Source organism: Saccopteryx bilineata, chromosome 7 (assembly GCF_036850765.1).
Source record: "Saccopteryx bilineata isolate mSacBil1 chromosome 7, mSacBil1_pri_phased_curated, whole genome shotgun sequence".
Taxonomy (NCBI): domain Eukaryota; kingdom Metazoa; phylum Chordata; class Mammalia; order Chiroptera; family Emballonuridae; genus Saccopteryx; species Saccopteryx bilineata.
The window spans coordinates 97,272,709-97,292,204 of record NC_089496.1 but is presented as its reverse complement, the minus strand read 5'-3'; the positions used below and the strand labels follow the sequence as shown (position 1 = coordinate 97,292,204).

Sequence of the window (19,496 nt, the reverse complement as noted above, 5' to 3'; positions counted from 1 at the left end):
TCCTCTCTAAAAATGAATAAATAAAATAAAAAATAAATAAAATTAAAAAAAAAAAAAAAAAAGATTTGTCTGCAAGCCAGATGCAGCCTTCAAAAGAGCCACATCTGGCTCGCGAGCCATAGGTTCCCGACCCCTGGTCTAGAGAGATTTGAGATTAATTCCAAAATCCTGGAGTTTGGGGTGTGTGAGGGTTTGGACCCAGGACTTCCCCGTCTTTCTTTCCTCCCATGGAAGCCCTGCTTGGACTATGCAGATGAGAGGCACAGACTGAAGCAAATGCAATGTCCTCAGTCTGAGTGGCTTTCTTATTTGAAGGTTTTCCAAGAAAACTGTGGAAAGGCATGAGGAAAGCAAGTTCTCAAGCAAAGCCTTTGAGGTGAGATGTCTAGAAAGCGTTGGACTCCCCAAGGCTTGGCCGCCATCTTGGTATTTACTGACAGGCCACCTGCTGTGGAAGCTGCAGGCCTCTGGGCCCTCCGGAATTGAAGGGTATGGTTGGAATCCTGTCAGGCACCAGCTGACAGGGTGGCATAATGCCAGCGTTTGATTTCTTCTGATTAGGAAACAGGTCCCAAGAGTCAGACTGGAGTGGAGGCACAGCCCGCTGTGGGGAGATGTCAGTACAGGGGAAATTACTCAGAAGGCAAGTCACCGTGGCCTTAGATTTAAACCCCCACTCATTGAGGGATTTACCTAGAAACTCCTGAGGGAATTACCTGAAAGGATTAGTTCCCAGGGTAAAAAGGGGTGGGGGGTAGGCACTTAAGGCAAACCTTCACCTAGTTCACATCTCCATTCTGTGGCCATTTTCCCAACCTTTTCTGAGTCTTTGCAATGTGCCAGGTACTGGGAGGAGGCTGAGACTTTGGGGCTCTAGCTCACTTTACTCCTTTTACAGATGGAGAATCTGAGGTTCAAGTCAAATTCGTAGCCTGGGCTCATGGGACTGAAGAGCCCCGAGCGAGCAGATATGCTGACCACCTCGCCGTGTGGCCTGTGCCCAGGACTGCTCTTGCAGTGAGCGAGCAGATATGCTGACCACCTCGCCGTGTGGCCTGTGCCCAGGACTGCTCTTGCCAAGTGAGCGAGCAGATATGCTGACCACCTCGCCGTGTGGCCTGTGCCCAGGACTGCTCTTGCAAGTGAGCGAGCAGATATGCTGACCACCTCGCCGTGTGGCCTGTGCCCAGGACTGCTCTTGCAAGTGAGCGAGCAGATATGCTGACCACCTCGCCGTGTGGCCTGTGCCCAGGACTGCTCCTGCAAGTGAGCGAGCAGATATGCTGACCACCTCGCCGTGTGGCCTGTGCCCAGGACTGCTCTTGCAAGTGAGCACCGGAAAGCATTACATGCTGCATTGTTGAGATCACTTGCGAGCGGATGTGTAGCCTGTGTCTCCAGCTGCGACCCACCACCAACGCCCTAGTCCCTTTGGAAAGAACACCAAGGCTGCTTCCCCCCAAAATGTATTCATCCCTCCCTTACCCCAAATCACCAACACGGAAAAGTGGCTTTTTTTCTTTTTACTATTTTTATTTTACACTATAAAAAAAACAATGACAATGACAACAATCAGTAACATACTGCTTTTCTTCACATTCATATGGGTTTTTAGGAAATTATTGCCTTTTCCCCTGGAGAAATAACCTACAGACAGAAACAAAGTAGTACCACACTGTGAAATCAGCAAATCCTAGAAGTCAACAGTTTGAAGACAACCCCCAGGGGCAGGGGAAAAACAAGTGTCACAAGAGACAGACAAGCACAGATAAGGGCAGCAAGCTGGGGAAAGACCAGGTCAGTGACACAGACCCAGACAGCAGGTACCTTTTCCTCCTGGCACCCACTGCCACCACCTCAAACAGGTGGTTTTTAGTCTAAAAGAACTCTCTTCAAAATGACACCCGAGTTGCTTTGAGTAGAGGTGCAGCGAGAAAGGTTCAAGTATGAGTACGAGTCATGCCAAAAGTCCGAAGTCAGGGAATGACCCACAGTGACAAGGCAAACCCCGACGTGCCGACGACTCGCTACTTCAATGAACTGCCTCCATGGGACCCAAGAGGGAATCTCGAAAGGGTAGGAGGGTCCAAATCAGCCTCCTTCTTGAGTCCTCATGAACCCTGTAGGGTTGCTTTCCCGACTGGATAATCAGCTTATTCCCTGAAGCGACAGAGAGATGTGGAGTCTGCCAAAGGTAAAAAAAGTCCGGTGGAAATTGTGCTTCCTTCAGAATGAAGTGGCTTTGTACCTGCCCTTTCTCCCGTCCAGCGACTGCTCTCTCCCGTGTGGCTGCAGGTGGTTATTGCCTTATGCTTGAAATGAAAAGGCGAACTTGGAGGCGCCAGGACTGGCGGTCCTGAGAGGGCAGGGGGTCTGGAAGTACAGTAGTCGGCACAGGCTGTGCTCTCATAATGGCTTGGCCTTCCTTCGGTCCCAAGAACCTATCCCCGAGGTTGGTCTGAAGTTCATTTGCAAACCTGGCGACCCCTCGCTAATCTATCCCACGGGGGCAGCGGGAGAGAGCGAGGGGTCTTCAGTATTGCACGGGTATGAAATGTCCACAAGTTTAAAAAACAGGATCACAGTTGTTCTTGGGGCTGGGCAGGTCCCCCCACCCAGGTCTAGCAGGATGTGGCTGTGGCCATGGGGCTCCTGCTGAGCTCCGAGACCGGCGAGTGGGTGGGCACTGGCGCCAGCACCGAGGTAGGGAATGTGCAGTAGGAACCCTGCACGTCAGGGTTCAGTGTCTGCAAATGGGCTAGGAACGAAGAGCTGGCTGCCTCCCCTTGGCAGGAAGGAGCCTGGGGGGTGGGCGTGGAAGGCAGGATCTCAGACTCATATTGCAGGAGCTGGCCCATAAAACCAAAGTTGGGTGAGACCACACCCCGCCTCTGCTTGATGTACTCGAAGGCGTCCTTCAGGCGAAACTGCCTGGTCTTCATGAGGTAAGCCATGCAGATGGTGGGGGAGCGGGAGATCCCAGCCTCACAGTGGACCAGGACCTTGCCTCCCTTTTCCCTGACACAGTCTGGAAGGAAGAAAAAATGGGGGAGTGAGTTGGGATTAGAATCCAAAGGCAATGGCAAACACAAGCACTAAATACAGAAGTGATCTAGTTATCACACTGTCACGTCTGCTCAAGAGTCATCATCCTACAACAATCTTCAACCCCCCAGTGATGAGGACAGAGCTTTGGGGTCCCACCAGTGCCTCCCCACGTAGGACCTTTCTAATTCTTAGAGCTACTTCCCAGAGCTCCAGGATGGCTGCACAGATTCTACCACTGAAGGTTCTAGACCTGGAGCAATCCCTTCCTGAAGATGTTTTTTTAATATGGATGATTTTCAAGAGGGCATTGGAAAAGCCTTGAAATTGCATGTAAATTGCCCTGGCCGGTTGGCTCAGCGGTAGAGCGTCGGCCTAGCGTGCGGAGGACCCGGGTTCGATTCCCGGCCAGGGCACACAGGAGAAGCGCCCATTTGCTTCTCCACCCCTCCGCCGCGCTTTCCTCTCTGTCTCTCTCTTCCCCTCCCGCAGCCAAGGCTCCATTGGAGCAAAGATGGCCCGGGCGCTGGGGATGGCTCTGTGGCCTCTGCCTCAGGCGCTAGAGTGGCTCTGGTCGCAACATGGCGACGCCCAGGATGGGCAGAGCATCGCCCCCTGGTGGGCAAAGCGTCGCCCCTGGTGGGCGTGCCGGGTGGATCCCGGTCGGGCGCATGCGGGAGTCTGTCTGACTGTCTCTCCCTGTTTCCAGCTTCAGAAAAATGAAAAAAAAAAAAAAAAGAAATTGCATGTAAATTTTCATTGGGTATGCCCACTTTTCTAAGAGGGTCCCAGGCTCAAAGACGGACTTAGAAAAGCAAATCATGCCTTTTGGGGTCTGAGTGTAATGGTGATGACCTAGTCGCCATCTTGGTAGATGCCTTCTGACCTCCCCAGGCGCCCTGTCTGGCTGTGCCAGGGAAGGATGCTTGGCTTAGCTCCCAGGGTTCCCACTACCAAACATACAACATACAATGCACAGCCACTAATTACAGCCCAGGCTAAATGATGCTCACTAGGTGGAAGATATAAATGGCTTTCACAAACTCCACCTTGCACAACAATGGGAGTCACTGCTATAAAGCGACCCCATCAGTTAGCATTCTTTAGCCCAATGTGACAAAAGGGAGGGTGAGGGCACCCTCCTTATCTGTTATCCTCCTGCCCCCAAAAGAGCTACAGCTGTTTAAAAATGGGAAGAGGTAAAAGGTTAAACATATGTACACCTCAAATAAAAATAAAAACCACCAAAAGGTCTTTCCAAGCCCCCCTCCTCCTACTAAAGATACAATTACATTACAGGACGTTCGATATGACACTAGGTAAACCCGTGGTATGCAAAAACATTTAAGGTTTTAGTGATTTTTTTTTTAGAGACAGAAAGAGGGGGAGATGGAGGGGGGAGGGAGTGGGAGGAGAAGGAGAAGGGGGGAAGGGGAAATGGAGAAGGGTAAAAGAGGAGGGGCAAAAGGAGAGAGGAAGAAAAAAGCATTCATTTGTTGTTCCACTTAGCTGTGCCTTCACTGGTTGCTTTCTGTACGTGCCCTGACCAGGAACTGAACCTGCAACTTTGGTGTTTGGGGTCAATGCTCTAACTGACTGAGCTAGCTGGCCAGGCCAAAACATTTAAGTCAGCCCTCTCTCTCCCCCACCTCCCTCAAGTTCGAGGAGTTTGCAAGAACGAATCTACAAGAGCTAAAAGATCGAGTTTCTGAGGAGTCAGGGAAGAACCCTGGAGTTTCCCCATCTAAGAACACCCCACTGTAGCTCATCAGAGGTGCCTCGAATTCAGTCTCTGACTCAAAGGGGAAAAAGGCCCTATACAGGAGTTCAAAGGGGACCCCAAGTCCCCAGGACTATAGGGTCATGACTCATTTTTCTTTGATTCTCTGTTGGCCTCCTTGCAGTCTAACTTTAATTGGCTCAATGCCACATCCAAAAAAGCAAAAGGTCTAGAGCGCATTGCTTCTTCTGAATGCCACTCTACCCTTCGGGGCTGGCCTACCCCTTGGAAAGGGTCAGGGCACGGCTAAGCCTCAGTCCCCCCTTCCATCAGCAGGGCAAGAAGACCGGGGGGGGGGGCATCCCGTGCTTTCCAAACGCTGTGGGTGTGTGGGGTTGTGTACACAAACGGGCACAATACACACACAGGATGGGGAGGGAGCCTCCTGAGAAATGGATGGGGCGGGTTTCACGACCTCACTGAGCAGCTAGCAGGTTGAGAAGGGCACGGCTTTCCCACCCGAGCACATCCTTTAGCTGCCTTCCTGAGATTCCAAAGGAACTGTCTCTGCCACGAGGCTCAGAGGACAAGGACAGGCTCGGCCTTTTGCCTCTGGTAACTTTCTCTATAGCTCCCCGTGGAGCAGAAAACGCCTGTGACGAGTGCTGATGGCCACCATGTGGCTCACAGGGGGCCTTTTAATTGCTACCTGCACTAAGTAACTACTGCTGTGCCCAACACCTGCATTTTCCTTTCCAAGATCCTTCAGAACAAGACACAGGAAAATCACAACTCAGCTGCAACAACTATGCATGTTCAAGGGAAAGGACTCTGGAAAGCAAGGCAACACCACAAGGCTAGGGAGAGGTGCTTGCAAATTTGAGACAGAAAAAGGTCAGTCCAGCCTCCAGGGGGAGAAATGGGGGAAAGAGATGTCAAATGGGAGGACACTCGAGCTACATGCAGAACTGGAAAGCCAATGCCCAAGAGAACAGGCCAAGGGACCGGAGGTTACCGGCCAGCCCTGCACAGCAGAGCACACGGTAACTGACTCACAGAATACAGAAAGGATGCAAAAGATGCCAACTTTCCTGTGCACAAAGCTTGGAGCCTGAGTCAAGTGCTATTCTTTAGTCCAAAATTAGCTGGAAATGCAAAACAAATTGCCTCCTAAGCGGTTTGCTAAAAACTGTGGCAAACTGCCAGGGCCCTTGGGGCTTAGTGCGTAAGTAGTGCTCTCTCAATCCTTCTGTTTGCTTTTTAAAATATCCCACCCTACGTACAAGTACTGTTAGGATGATTCTTTCTCTCCCCTGCTTCCCTTGCGTGGAGATTTCGCACAGACGTGCTGTGCTTCCTGCCCAGCCAGAAACCAAAACGGGAGCGGCAGTGCCTATTGCCATAAAATTGTATTAATTTATCTTGCAAATTAAAGCTCCCACTAATAGCAACTCAAATCTTCCCCTCTGCCTTTTGGGTGGTTGCATCCGCTCTTGGCTCCAACTCTTGGCAGCCGCACACAGAATACACTTTTCTCCTCTGCAAAGGTAGCTGCCGTCAGTACATCCAAATCCAAGGACTTGTGTCCCTATGAGGCGCCCAGAACAGCTGCGGGGAAATAGCTGAACCTACCAATGAAGTCTATTGCTTCTTGAAAGTGGGAGCTAATGTCAGCCGTGTGGCTGTCTTCCACGGGGATCCATTTGTAGTGTAGGTGGCCTGAGCCAGCCTCGGAGGTCCGCCGCGAGACGTTCAGCAGGGCCGTGATGCGCAGGTTGGCGAGGAACTCGCACTTGGATGCATGGTAGGCACTTCCAAGGTAGAGGAACGGAAGGATTTCAACTGGGCCACCCTGGAAGCAGGGGCAAAGGACAAGCAGGAAAGATTGGATTAGCCTGCTCACTTGGGAGAGGAAACAAAACAACCCTGACCTATTTGTTTTCAGGTGGGAGGTTCCCTTCCTGGTTTCCAGGTAGAAAGAGTTCAGAGACAAGGCCGCTCAAGCAAGAGTACAGGTGAAGAAGCCTCCATCCTGGCAGACTCTCTACCCCACATGACTGCTGGTGACTCAGTGACGGTAAAGCCCACATGGCAACGACTTCCATTTTCTTCCACGTATCAAGGAGGCAGGCGATGCCAGCAGCCTGCCTGTACTGACGAGGATGAGCAGCAGTGCAGTGCGATGGGAAAGGAGATGCCCGTGTTCAAGTTCTAGCTGGCCCGAGAGCACCAGGGCACGCTCTTCAACGAGGGCTGTCTGTTTCCTCGTAGATAAAATGCTGAGGGGTCAACAAGATGAGCCCCCCCCCAGTCCTGATGTGTTTTTATATAGCGTATTTCATCAAACCCAGGACACTATTGATCCTAAGAGGCATCAGGTTTCAGAGACAATAAAACAGGGTCCCTCGCCTTCTAAAAAGTATGCTTCTTAGAAGTAAAAACAGCCACTATGTACTAAGAATCCTCAGACAAAAAAAAAAAAAAGCGGTTAGGCCAGGTGCAGAGGGGCTTCCCCCACCCGATCATCTTCCCGTGGGGTGGAAGGTTTTGGTGAGATGCTCACATCCTCTCCCTTTTGGGAGACCACCTACACACCAAGTTTTGAGTTCCGGAGGATCCCCCTTAGAACCAGCGACCACCCACCCTGAGGCAAAGCCAGAAAGATCTGCCAGCTGGTTTGATTGTGGCTGTCTTAACATTTCCAGGACCCCAACTCCTGTTCTCCCTCTGCTGCCTCTGGAACTGTAGGCTCAGGGGCATCCCACCTCTGGTCCCTGGGTTCCACTGCCCCCCACAAGGGCTCTAGGATCCATTCCTCCACCCACCCACAGCTGGCAAGGCCAAGGCTCCACGCTGGATAGTTCAGTTGAGGGGCCGGCTTCCTGGGCGCATAGATAAACACACTCAACATTAACAAAGGAAGAAAGACAGAAAAGCCAGTGATAGTTGGAACAATGGGAGCCCCTAGGGATTCAGAGGAACACAATGGGCTAGAAGGATAGTGGCTGGTCTTTGGGAGCCTTTTCCTATCATCCATCCGCTTCCCGTGTTTCCATTTCCTGTCCTGGAGTAAGAGTAGAATGGAAACTCAACCAGACCTAAAATAGGAAAAGGGGCATGGGACAAGGGCGAGCAGCAGGCCATTCTCACTTTCCTCACAGGTGCTGTTTGCCTTTTCTTTCCTGAGAAGTCAGATGTTTATGCAAAGACCAGTTTGGTCACTTGGAAGAAAGTTAAAGAGCAACCCTTTTCTACCAGTGTGCCCCAGAATTTCTAAAACACGCAGTACCTGACCATTTAGTCAGGGGCACCGACCTCTTTTCCCAAGACTGTCAGATAAAAAATGACAACAGGCAACAAACAACAGCCCTCTGGTGTGAATGCCCTGTCTTGAACTGTAAATAGATAGGCCGCATAATAGAATTACATCCTATTGGCCACGTCACATAACAAGGTTGCACCTGACTGGTTAATTCTTGGAACCAGAAATCCTTAAATACTAGTATGGGCACCTGATTTTTTAAAAAGTCATCCTGACACAAAAAGGGTAGGTAATTACTATTATTATCTTTAGTAAATCAATCAAAAGTATACCTGGGTGGTTTTTTTTTTGTCAGATTGGCAAAAAACATTTTTTTTTGGTGTGCAGCATAACTTTAGTAATTAGTTTCTACGTGCCATGAGATAAAACAGGTTGAAAATCACTCTGCTGTAGGATTTTGTGAAAGGCAGTACTAGTAACAACCACTATTTTTCTCAGGGCCTACTGTGGCTGGCCTCTAGGCTAACACTCCAGTTAGATGGACCTATGGAGAGCTCACTCTCACCTCAGCGCCTGGAAAACGCGGACAGACCAGGCCCAGGATCCTGTCCAGTTTCTTCTGGAGCTGAGCCCCCACACCCCCCCCTGAAACCATGTGTCTTTCCCTTTCTGAACCTTCTGCTTACACGCAAGAGGCAGAAGCCAAGGGCCTTCAGAAATCCCAAAGGTTAACACGACCTCGCCCTGCTTCTTAGAAGTAGCACTAAGGGGTTCCCTAGATGCACCCTGGAGACACAGGTGGGCCACCCTGGTCTGGTCCTCGCTGTGCCAAAGGTCCGCAGCGCTTTTACAACATCCTGCCGATTCTTGTTTCTCTTTCATTTTTGGAGAAACAAGGGGGGAAATATAACCCAAACAACAAACAAAAATAGAAATCAACAAAGCTGGATGACCCACGTCTTGTCAGTTGAGGGTTCATCACAAAGTGTATCTTTCATAAAGGAAAACAAACAAAATAAAAACGCTGGCATGTTGCCAAACTAACAGGCTTCCTGACCAACAATCCCATTCAAAGAAAGGTCACCTGGCTTGACTCGGAATTCACCCCCAGGCCAGAGCTCCGCTCCACTCATGGTGCGCAGCTGGCATTTTAGGCAGCATAAAGAAATCTGCCTTCTTATGATTCTGGGTACAATCTTACTTGGGGGGAAAATTAGAATAGCTCCTCCCACCACATCAGGTGCCTAGAAGAGAAAGGCCCCTTTCCAAAAGAAGGTGTTTGGAAAGCAGAACAAGGTCCTGAAAAGCAGAAAGGGGGTCACGAGCCAAGGATTCTGGGTCTAGTGCTGCCATGACCCTGCCACAGGATTCTTGGCAAACCCATCACCTTGGTGGCCATGAAACAGCTCTTCCCTTCTGTAAAACGGGAAGGTGGGTTTTGATCCCTGGTTCCTGCCAGATGTGGGTCCTTTGCCTGCCTGTTCCTCACCCTCCTCCCTTCTACTTCATGCTTCCTTTGCTGAGTTGTCACCAAATAAAATTTTTGAAGGAAAGGAAAAAAAACAAACAATACGTTTGTAGAAATCTATAATCCCCTGGTATCTCTTTATCTCCTCTGGTTCCAGAATTTAGGGAATTGTAAGCATCAGAAACCCTTAGACAAGCCTGCTTAGACAAGGGTTGTCGTTTCTCCACAACCCTTCTTCTACCTCCCCCTCCGCGCCCCTCCCCCACACCTCATTTCAGTTAAAAATACCAAGAAGACACACCTTGACAGGTACTGGGTTGGCGTGCAGAAACTGTAGAGCATGAGCAATTACAAAGATCAACACAGGAAGCCTGAAAGTCAGCTCTGAAACATCTTCAGGGAAACCTAAACCAAGATTTCGAAGCTTCTCTGCACCTCCCAGGCCAGCTAAGAATAACACATTGTTCACTTCCTCTTTTCTCCAGAAGCTGTCAAGCATCCTGTGGCTCGTTTGCTCTTGTCAGCTTGTTTGCTGGAAGGAAGCCATGTGCTCTTGGATGGAAACTCAAGTTGGCACGCCATAGAGGCTCTCTAAAGCTAGAGGGCTCCGCCAAAACCCTGAGCCACAAGAGCAGCCGCCATGGCCGCTGAGCAGGGCGAGGAAGTCAGGGTGCTGAGGGAGGGCCAGGGCCGGGAGCCACGGAGCACCCACACCACGTACCTGGTCGTAGGCTGGCCTATAGCTGATGCTGAGCACTGGTCTCCCACACTGGCTGATGAGGGCTCTCTCGGTCTCCGTCTTCTCTTGTGAAACGGGTTCTACGTCCACGCAACACTCAGGATATTCCGAGTAGAAAGTCTCATATCCTCCTATAAGAAAAAACAAGTCAGACAGACGTAAGCATTGATTTCTCAGGCTGCCAGAAAATTTTCCACAATTAATCAATACCCTGAGTGTGGAAGCATCAAAAATACTAGGTTAATATAGATTTTGGTCATATAAAAAAAAAGCCAACCCAAACCAACTAATAGTTTTATAGAAAATAAATGTGCTACACACACTCACACATACACACAATTCTAAAAAGCTACAGGTCAGAGAGGCAATGATTAACTTCTTCTGTCTATCAGAAGCAGCTTAAACCTTGAAAGGAAATATATCTGACATCTGGCAAATATTAACCAGATCCCTCCAGAAAACAAAAGCTATTTTTTCTCTTATTTATGTAGGTGTGATTGTGCAGTTTCATTAATTTTCTAGAAAAAAGAAATGTCTAAACTGGTTGGTTTCATCCGTAGCCCATCAGCTCTAAACTAGATTACAGAGGAAACCCCTCCTTTCATAAGGAGATGGGGGCTAATATGAGATCTAAACTCAGGGCAATAAAACAGCCCTGCCCTTTCTCACTCCCAAGGTGCTAAGAACACTGCTGACAATTCTCTCCATAGGTCCAATTTAGAGTAATCAATCTAGATTATTACCTTTCAAACCAAACTGGAGGAATGGGACCTTCTGAACTTAAATCTCAACCTCCTAAGTAAAAACTGTCCCCTTGATTTAACACCTACCCTCCCTCTTTATTTCCTTATTACCCTTCCCTCCTGAACTTTCTTGCTTTTTTTTTTTCCTTTTGTATTTTTCTGAAGCTGGAAATGGGGAGGCAGTCAGACAGACTCCCGCATGCGCCCGACCGGGATCCACCCGACATGCCCACTAGGGGGCGATGCTCTGCCCATCTGGGGCGTTGCTCTGTTGCGACCAGAGCCACCCTAGCACCTGAGGCAGAGGCCACAGAGCCATCCTCAGCGCTCGGGCCATCTTTGCTCCAATGGAGCCTTGGCTGCGGGAGGGGAAGAGAGAGACAGAGAGGAAGGAGAGGGGGAAGGGTGGAGAAGCAGATGGGCGCTTCTCCTGTGTGCCCTGACCGGGAATCGAACCCGGGACTTCCGCACGCCAGGACAACGCTCTACCATTGAGCCAACAGGCCAGGGCCTTTCTGAACTTTCTGTCCCCCACATGCCCTCCAACTGATAAGTCAACTACTATACTGACAGGTGCGATTCTGTAAACATTCTTAATAGCACACTGAAACTTCTCCAAATGGATCCCTTAAAGTGAAAATGTACTATCTGGTAAGTCACAGAAATATGAGCGCATCCGTACAGAGACAGGAACACCTTTTCGGGCCCGTACACTCAGTGGGGAAGAACCAAGTGAAAAGCTGGCCTCCGAAGGCTCAGAATGCGGAGAGAGCTGATGGCTGACCTGGCCAGCCTTGCCTGGGAAACCCTTTGCTGCCAATCCAAAGGAACCTGAGGTCATTCACAGAGTGTCCAGAAAACTGCTTCTGTCTTTTTCTGGCCCAGAGAATTCACTTGGGGGTCAAACCATCCATTGAAAAGACACATTCTGAGGCCATGTATTTTCCAACCCTCCCCCCCTTTTCTTTGCCTTTTGGTGTTGTGAGTCCCACAGCAGAGCACATGGTGACCTTTCAAAGCCCCTGCAGTAAACAAGTGGTTAATGGATTGCATGGCAGTCTCCAGCTCCCTCCCAGAAGCCACCAATTCCTCGAATGAGTCATCTCGCCATTACTGCTTCCTCTCAGCTTGCTGGAACTGCCCCCTGCCCCCATTTAGTACACCCAAATCTCCCCTGTAGTCACTTCAACAAATAATCCATCAGGCCTTCCAGATGACCTTCTGGTCCTCTGTAGTGACCAAGTTCCCGGTTACCATGACAGGAGCCGTGCCAGAGAGGGAAGGCAAAGGCAAGTATTTGTGGCTTAGTGTACCCCTGCCCCCAACCACCGCGCCTGGCCCCCTGCTCTCCTAGGAGGCAGAGAGAAGCCAGACATACAGATACAGAGCTTCTCTGATACAGGGCTTCTTTGGAAGTGGAAGTTAGTAAATCACTTCCTGTGACTGTGCCTCAACATTCTGGTTCCGGGGAATAAACAGTAATATGGGATGAGACTTTGGAGTAAGAGTGGCTCAGCTCTTCCAAACAGCAGGAAGAAGCTTAGGAAAGAAGCCCTCAGGCCACCCCATCTCTTGGCTTTAAATAGAGCACTTAGGAGCTGGCTGCCAGGAGTCCAGAAAGGAGGTGCGGGTAGGTGTATGCTGGCTCCTGACTGCCTGTTGACAAAGGGAGACAGGCAGACAATGAGTCTCAGTGCTGCTGAAACGCAGATAAACAGAGCCCTGCCTCTTTAAGCCTGGGTCAGGAGGAGTCCTCCAGATTAGATGGTCTCTGTCTTTCACCCACTCCCATCAGAGGCGTGGAGAGACAGAACATTCCTCTCTGGTGCCTCACTTGAGAGCGCTGGCAATTCTTTTGGCTGCTTCAACCCTCTTCAGAGCGATTCTGTGTTCGATCACCATCGCATTACCAGGGGAGCATGACTGCATGTGTGGGGTGTTTTGGGAGGGGGGAGATTAAGGGAGATTAAAAGGCACTGTATCCCCAAGATCTGGGATGCCACTAGATTAAACTGAACTCATATGTGAACCTAAGTTAGATAAGGAAATAAAAATTTTCTTTAGCAACAACTTGAAGTTTAGCAGTGTTATAAGGGGAAGTAAGTAATAAGCAATTGTTACTGAAATTTAAAATATAGATAACTTTTGACCTGGCAAGCCTCCAAATATTCTGAAAGATAGTGCACACACAAAAGCATCTGGATAAAAATACACTGTACCACTCTGTTTCAGAGAGTGACGTTGGCAGCAACCCACTGACTATCACCAAGGGACTGGTTAAATAAGTAAACCAGACTTGTATGCTCTGATAGGAACAAATCTCCCAAGATCTAGTTGGGTGATATAGACAAGGACAGGAAATTTATAAAATTATTAATTTTTTTAAATTATTACATTTTTAAAAGATACGGAAAACTCACTTTAAAGATTAACAATAAATAACTGGTGGCCATCTCTGTGGAGTGGAACTTGGTTCTAAGGGTGTGCAGAAGACTCATTTTGCATCACACAACCTTTGTACTGTTCAAATTTTTACCTATGTATTATTACTTTCCTTAAAAAATATTAAACATGAATTTTCCTGAGCTGTAAGTCTACAGAGCTGCCTACTTCCTATGGCAATAACCTCTAAACTGTCAGCAAGGCCCCCCAGAGAGGGGTGGGGAGCAGAGGTAGGACCAGGAGGGATTTCCTGGAACATACCCTTCATGCTATTGTGGAGGTGGAAGCTTTTCCTGTACTCATTGCTAAAAAGGAGACAAAAACCACATCAGGAAGAGAAATCAGGGGCCATGTGTGAAACCTTCACAAGGTTGGAAGGCATCCCTCCATAGCCTGGGGCTGAAGCTGGCTGGAGAGGAAGGAGTACCATCACCTATCTGCCTTTGTCATCGCCCTAACAGGAACCAGCAGGGGACACCCTGCTAGAGGTGCTAATAGAGTGGAAGCTGTCCTGGTGCCTAAGGAATGTCCTGGCCTGGAGGTGTGTGAAATTCCCCTAGCCGCAAGGTTTTAAAACAGGGCCCTCACTCTCAGCTCACTGCACACCCGAGTTCTGAACCACATCACTGTTACAGCTCAAGATCTTGGCATCAGGTTTGGCAGAGCTTTGGGGCGTCGCCTGGCCTGAACCCTCAATTCTGCACTTCGGAATAGGTCTTCCACACATTTGAGGTTACAAAGTACTCAAATATGAAGCGGAGGGGGCAGTCATAGGAAATACCCAGAGATCGATGTTCTTGGCTTTTAGAATCAATCACCCACCCACCACCGGAAGTCAAAGTCATCTCCCCAGCAGGTGTAACGGGCAGACGGGTGGCACAGCTTCTGGGGTCTCAAACCAAAAGCGACACAACCCCTTCCACCACCACCCTGCGGCGCGCTAAACCAGCCACCCAGCGTGGCTCTGGACCTAGGATTATCCCGGGGCGAGGGAGGGAGGAGGTGAAAAGGGTGGGAAAGCTGTTAGCTCCAAATTGAACTAGAGAAAGGCCTGGGAGGGGGAAGGGGAGGCCGCAGGAAAACAATAAAGAGCAATAAAACGAAATGGAAAGGAAGGGGAGGGGCTCGCCGGGGTCAAAAAGGCAAGAGGGGGTCGGCGAAGACACTGCCTAAAGTATGTTAATTGTCCGGGCGGGAGGAAGGGGGACACCGCGGCGCCACGCTCCTGGGGAAGTCGTGACCTGCCGATCCTGCCAGATACGTCTATCGGGAAGGCTCGGAGCCCGGGCCCCGGTGAGACCAGCGAAGCCCGCGCCAGGAACCGGGGCCCGCGCCCAGCACGGCCCGATAGCCCCCGGCCGGCTAAGGAGCGGCGCCCCCGGCTGCTAACCGCCGCACCCACCGGGGCAGACACGCTGTCAGGCGCTTTCGAGGAACGCAGGTGGGGATGGGGAAGCGCTAACACTGGCAGCACCCTCCCCGGCGCGCTCGGGCGCCAGCGTGCCGACTCCGGCCAGGGGAGCCTTCCCGGGTCCCAGGGGGGCTCCAGGGCGCCGACTCCGGCCAGCGGAGCCTTCCCGGGTCCCAGGGGGGCCGTCCCGGAGGGTGGGGGAGGGGAGGCAGGGCGGCGGCGCCGACGCGCTCACCTTTGAGGAAGTAGACCCGCGGGCCGGCGGGCAGGCAGGCGAGCAGCGAGGTGAGCACGACGCGCGCGGCGCTCTCCTCCCGCAGCTTCTGCCAGTGGCGGCTGCCCTGGTCCAGCACGACCACGGCCGCCACGCCGCCGCCGCCCTCCTGCAGCAGCCGCTCGCGCGCCGCCTCGTCGGGCAGCACGTAGCGCGCCGACACCGCGCCGCCGCGGGCCCGCCGCAGCACCACCGAGTTGAGGTTGACGTTGAGCGAGCCGCGCACGCAGGAGGCGGCGAAGGCCAGGTAGGGCCGGCAGTCCAGCACCACGCAGCGCGCCGCCGCCTCCTTGCGGAGCATCTTGCGCAGCTGGCGCCCGTCGAGCGACGTGACCTTCATGCCGCCGCCCAGCGGCCCCGCGCCGCGCAGGTGCTCACGGCCAGGGTGCCCGCTGGCGGGGCACAGGAGGGCGCTCCGCGGGGCCGCGGCCGGCCAGCCGGCCTACCGAGCCCGGCGCCGGAGCGGACGCTCAGCTCTTCTTTCCCGCCCCGCACGCTCGGCGGCCAGCCCGGCCACTCGCCGCCTCAGAAGTCGGGGATTCCGCTGCCAGCGCCGCGTCTTAAGTGGAGTGTGAGGGCTCTGACGTGGCTGCCCATATAAGGGCGAATATGGGTGTTTCCCCGCCCCCTCGGGCCGTGGCCACGCCCCCGGGGGCCGGACGCGCGGGGAGGGCGCAGGAGGTTAGTCAGCCCGAGAAAGAGGAAGTGGGAGGCTCCTCCCTCGTGCTCTCTGTGGGGTTGCGCGGAGAGACTCACTCGCGCATCACGGAGCGCTGCTGGCGGGGTGTCAGGAACGCCGCGAAGCCGATATGACCCACGCTGTGCGGGAAGTGGAGGAAGCGGAGGAGGCCGGGCCGGCGCCGCGCAATCGGGCTTAGAGTTTCATAGACGTAGGTTAGGAACCTGCTGGGGTCCGTGCCCGGCACCGTGCTGGGCAGGGCAAGGGGGGCCCTCGGCCAATGCCCAGGATGAATCAGAAATGAATTCTGACCCCTACCAGCCTTGACGCGTGAACTGGGATGACAGTTGGGATTTGCTTCAAGGGGTGGTTTATAGATGAACTGAGATCGGGCTGGTGTTCGTGTAGCTGAAGCTCAGTGACGGGTACCGGAGTGTTTATTACAATACTTTGCTTCTCCACTTTTCTGTATCTTTGTAATTTTCCGTAATAAAAGTACCTCCAAGTAAAATTGGGGAGAGAAGAACCAGCAATTGATCTTTCCAAATGGATTCTGCCCTTAAAGGATTGACAGTCCTTTTCTCTGTCATATTCCAATAATAATTAGAATAGTTGTTTTTTGAAGAGCCGTTTTCTGGCCCCTGAAAAGCCTGTCGTGAAATCAGCTACCGCATCACTATACATCTTTTGGCGGAGCTCAGTCCAGACAACTGTCCAGGTGGCTTCTGGCTTTGGGGGATTATCTGTGGATCAAGTATAATCCCAGGCTGTCTGTCCCCGCCAGAGTCCCCAGCGGCTTCAGGCTTCCCAACCTCAATCTTGGGAAACTGGGCACGATTCACCCTTTCAAGTATTTACTGAGGCTCAGCATTATGCCAGGTTCTGCTAGCCGCAGGGACACCTGCGAGGGAAACGTGTCTCCACCCCCGTGTTCGTGACCAACCATTTTATTGTTAGCTCGAGGGGGGAGGGGCTGCCTAATGGAAAACTGCCTGCCTCCGCTAGAGGGGCTGGTCTACTGCCGACAATGGCGAATGTGGCTTTTATGAGGAAGCAGAAATCAAATTCTGAAATCAAAGGTAATCAAACTGGACACCAGCTAGCAGGCGTTACCTCTGGGTCATAGCCACGTTCAGCCAGAGGTGCCACCGCGCCCTGCCAGTGGGGTCTTAAGGAAGCTGTGATGTGGGGTTTTTCTTTTCCTTTGGGGGTTATCTGGGCCAGCCTTCCTTGAAATCGGCTGCTCTGCCAGTGCCACCCACCCCCAGACACCTGAGCCCGGAGCCCCACAGGTAGGGAGCTCTGGTCTGGGTGCTGGACTCCAAAGCAAGCAGGACTCACTGTCTGCTCCAGCCTCCACCAGCCTGGAGAGCAGGCCTGGCCCAGCCACCGGGCTTTTTAAGTTCCTGTAATCACTGTAGTCAGTGTGGAAGACCATCCAGGGAGTGCGTGGGAGTGGGGCGGGGCTGCAGAAAGCCTCCCAGAGCAGAGGCAAACTTGGAAGAATGCCTTGAGGTCAGCCAGGCCATGGAGGGGGAGGGGGAGGACATTCTGGGCAGAGGAAGCTGCTGGAGGTAAAGAAAGCATGGTGTGTGCTGGAGGTGTGTGGGAGACCAAAGCACTTCTGGCATTTACTAGAAAATTAAGCAGGGTCAGGTGACTGGGGGCCTTGGGAGAGATTTTAAGACATTTTGATTTTATCCTTTGGCTGGAGCAGCCCCAGGTGAGGGGTCTTACTTGGTGGCTTGAACAAGTGAGCATTTGTGGACCTCCCTGAGGCAGCGCTGTGGAGGATGGGTCTTTTACTTAAGAGCAGGGAGGAGTCCCAGACCACAGTCAGAGGGATAGATAGAAGCTTGTGTGGGTAATCCAGGCCTGAGCTGATAAAGGCTCTCCGGAACTGGGCAGTGATAGCAGCAGCTGCAAAGGCCACACAGATGGGAGAAACATTTAGGAAGTAAATTTCCCAAAGTGATGGGATAGAGAGGAGTAGAGGGTGACCCAGGATGTTTACCTAGGGTGATTGGGTACATGGTGACATCTTTAGATAGGGACCCTACAGGAACAGGTCTAGGTGAGTAGCAAGAGGAAGGAGGGGGGGTGAAGTTCAGATGTGTGAATAAGTTAGAGTTCATCAAGGGCCACCCAGGGGGTGCCCAGTAAGGAGTTGGGAGGCCTGTTAACCAGTAGAGGAGGGTCATCTGTCAGCTGGATTGCTCCCTCCCACATCCAGTAGAATCCCAGGTCGCAGGACTCTGCCTTCCAGATCTCTCTTGGGACGCGACCCTTCCAGTCCGGTAGTCAGGGCCGCCTGCTCCGTGGGTGTGTGAGCTGTGCACTTAGAAGGACCCCATACTTAGTTTAATGCTCTGCTGTCACTCTTCTGCAATTCCTGATGCTCTTTGGACAAGAGGTCCTGCATTCTCCTTTTGCACTGGACGCCACAAATGACGTAGCTGGTCCTGCCCATGGCTATAGTTAAAAGGTCCCATTATCCCCCACACTGGGCCCTACAGTAGCATCCTGTTTCCTAATGGCCATGCCCTCTCCTCACTCTCATCCTCTGCAATGTGATCTTTCTGATCATAGTTCAGAGCATAGAGCCCACCTGCTCTGCTCAGAAACCTTCAATGACAACCTACGTACTGTCTGATAAACCCCAAATTCCTTAGCAGAACACCAAAGTCCTTGTTCTGGCCAATTAGTTATAACCCACCTCTAACCTTGCTTCTTTCCTTCCTTCTGTCCTCCCCTCCCCCTGCTCTGTTTCCTAAAGTGGCCCAGCATTTTGCTTCCTCCACCCTTTCTACAGAACAGGAGTGCCTCACCCACTCCTGTGTATGGAACTTTCTCTTCACCTTCACGCACCTGCTCCAGAGTACTATGCGCCTCCAAGAAGCACCCTGTAGTCCCCTCCCCCGACTCCTGGGGTTCCCCTCCCCGCAACCTGAAGCATGAGTGGGATCTATCCTGCCATGAGCCTGGCCCCCAGGCCGCTCTCAGGACTTATCCCACCACCTGTGACTCCATCGAAGCACCTAGCGCACGGCAGGAACTTAACGTTGGAGGAATGGAACTCAGCCTCTTGCTAAGACTTGAGAGGTGCTGGCAGCATTTCAGGAGGTGCCTGGCAGGAAAGTTGGCCATGGCATAAATCAGGGTCTCAGATCCTGGGTAAGGAGGTTATCGGACCGTGTGGATGCACAGACCCCAGGATCAGAACTAGAATCCATTGGCCACAGGCCCAGGAGGAAGAGGAGGGTGTCAGACTAGAATTGTGTAAATCCTGCCTGTGCTCCCTACTGCTTTGGAATGGAGGTGAGCGTGGGCTCAAGAGGGGGAGGAGATGCAGGATTTAAATGAACACTGTGAGTCCATTAGGTAGGACCTTGTTCTCCTTGTCATTCTTTCCTTCCTGCCAGTTATTCCCAGAGGGGGACAAGAAGATATTTAGGTTTCTTGGACCTCATTTGACCCAGTCATCCTAACCCGCAGGCCCTGGTTCGTCATTGTCGGCTGGTGTCCTTACTCTTTGGAGGGTCATGAGTGCCTCTTTTAAAAAAGTTGTGTGCCTGCTCCTTGGAAAACTGCACACACGGTATAGTACTCCGCTTCCAATGTCAGGGAGTTTCACAGACCTGGGAAGCCCTGTCTGTCCCTGCTCATCACAGCCTCGGTGGGGGCCGCCGGGATTCCCTCCCAGCCCTGCTTCC

At 51.9% G+C, this 19,496-nt stretch overlaps 1 protein-coding gene across 1 annotated transcript; it reads right to left on the bottom strand.

The window, feature by feature from the left end:
* Positions 1-1,641: 1,641 nt before the first annotated feature.
* On the bottom strand, positions 1,642-15,670 carry DUSP5 (dual specificity phosphatase 5). Its single transcript, XM_066239067.1, has 4 exons — positions 15,066-15,670; positions 10,217-10,365; positions 6,398-6,617; positions 1,642-3,028 (listed from the first exon to the last, which is right to left on the bottom strand). The coding sequence occupies exons 1-4, from the start codon at positions 15,442-15,444 to the stop codon at positions 2,622-2,624; spliced, it is 1,155 nt and encodes a 384-aa protein (XP_066095164.1). The 5' UTR covers positions 15,445-15,670; the 3' UTR covers positions 1,642-2,621.
* Positions 15,671-19,496: the final 3,826 nt, after the last annotated feature.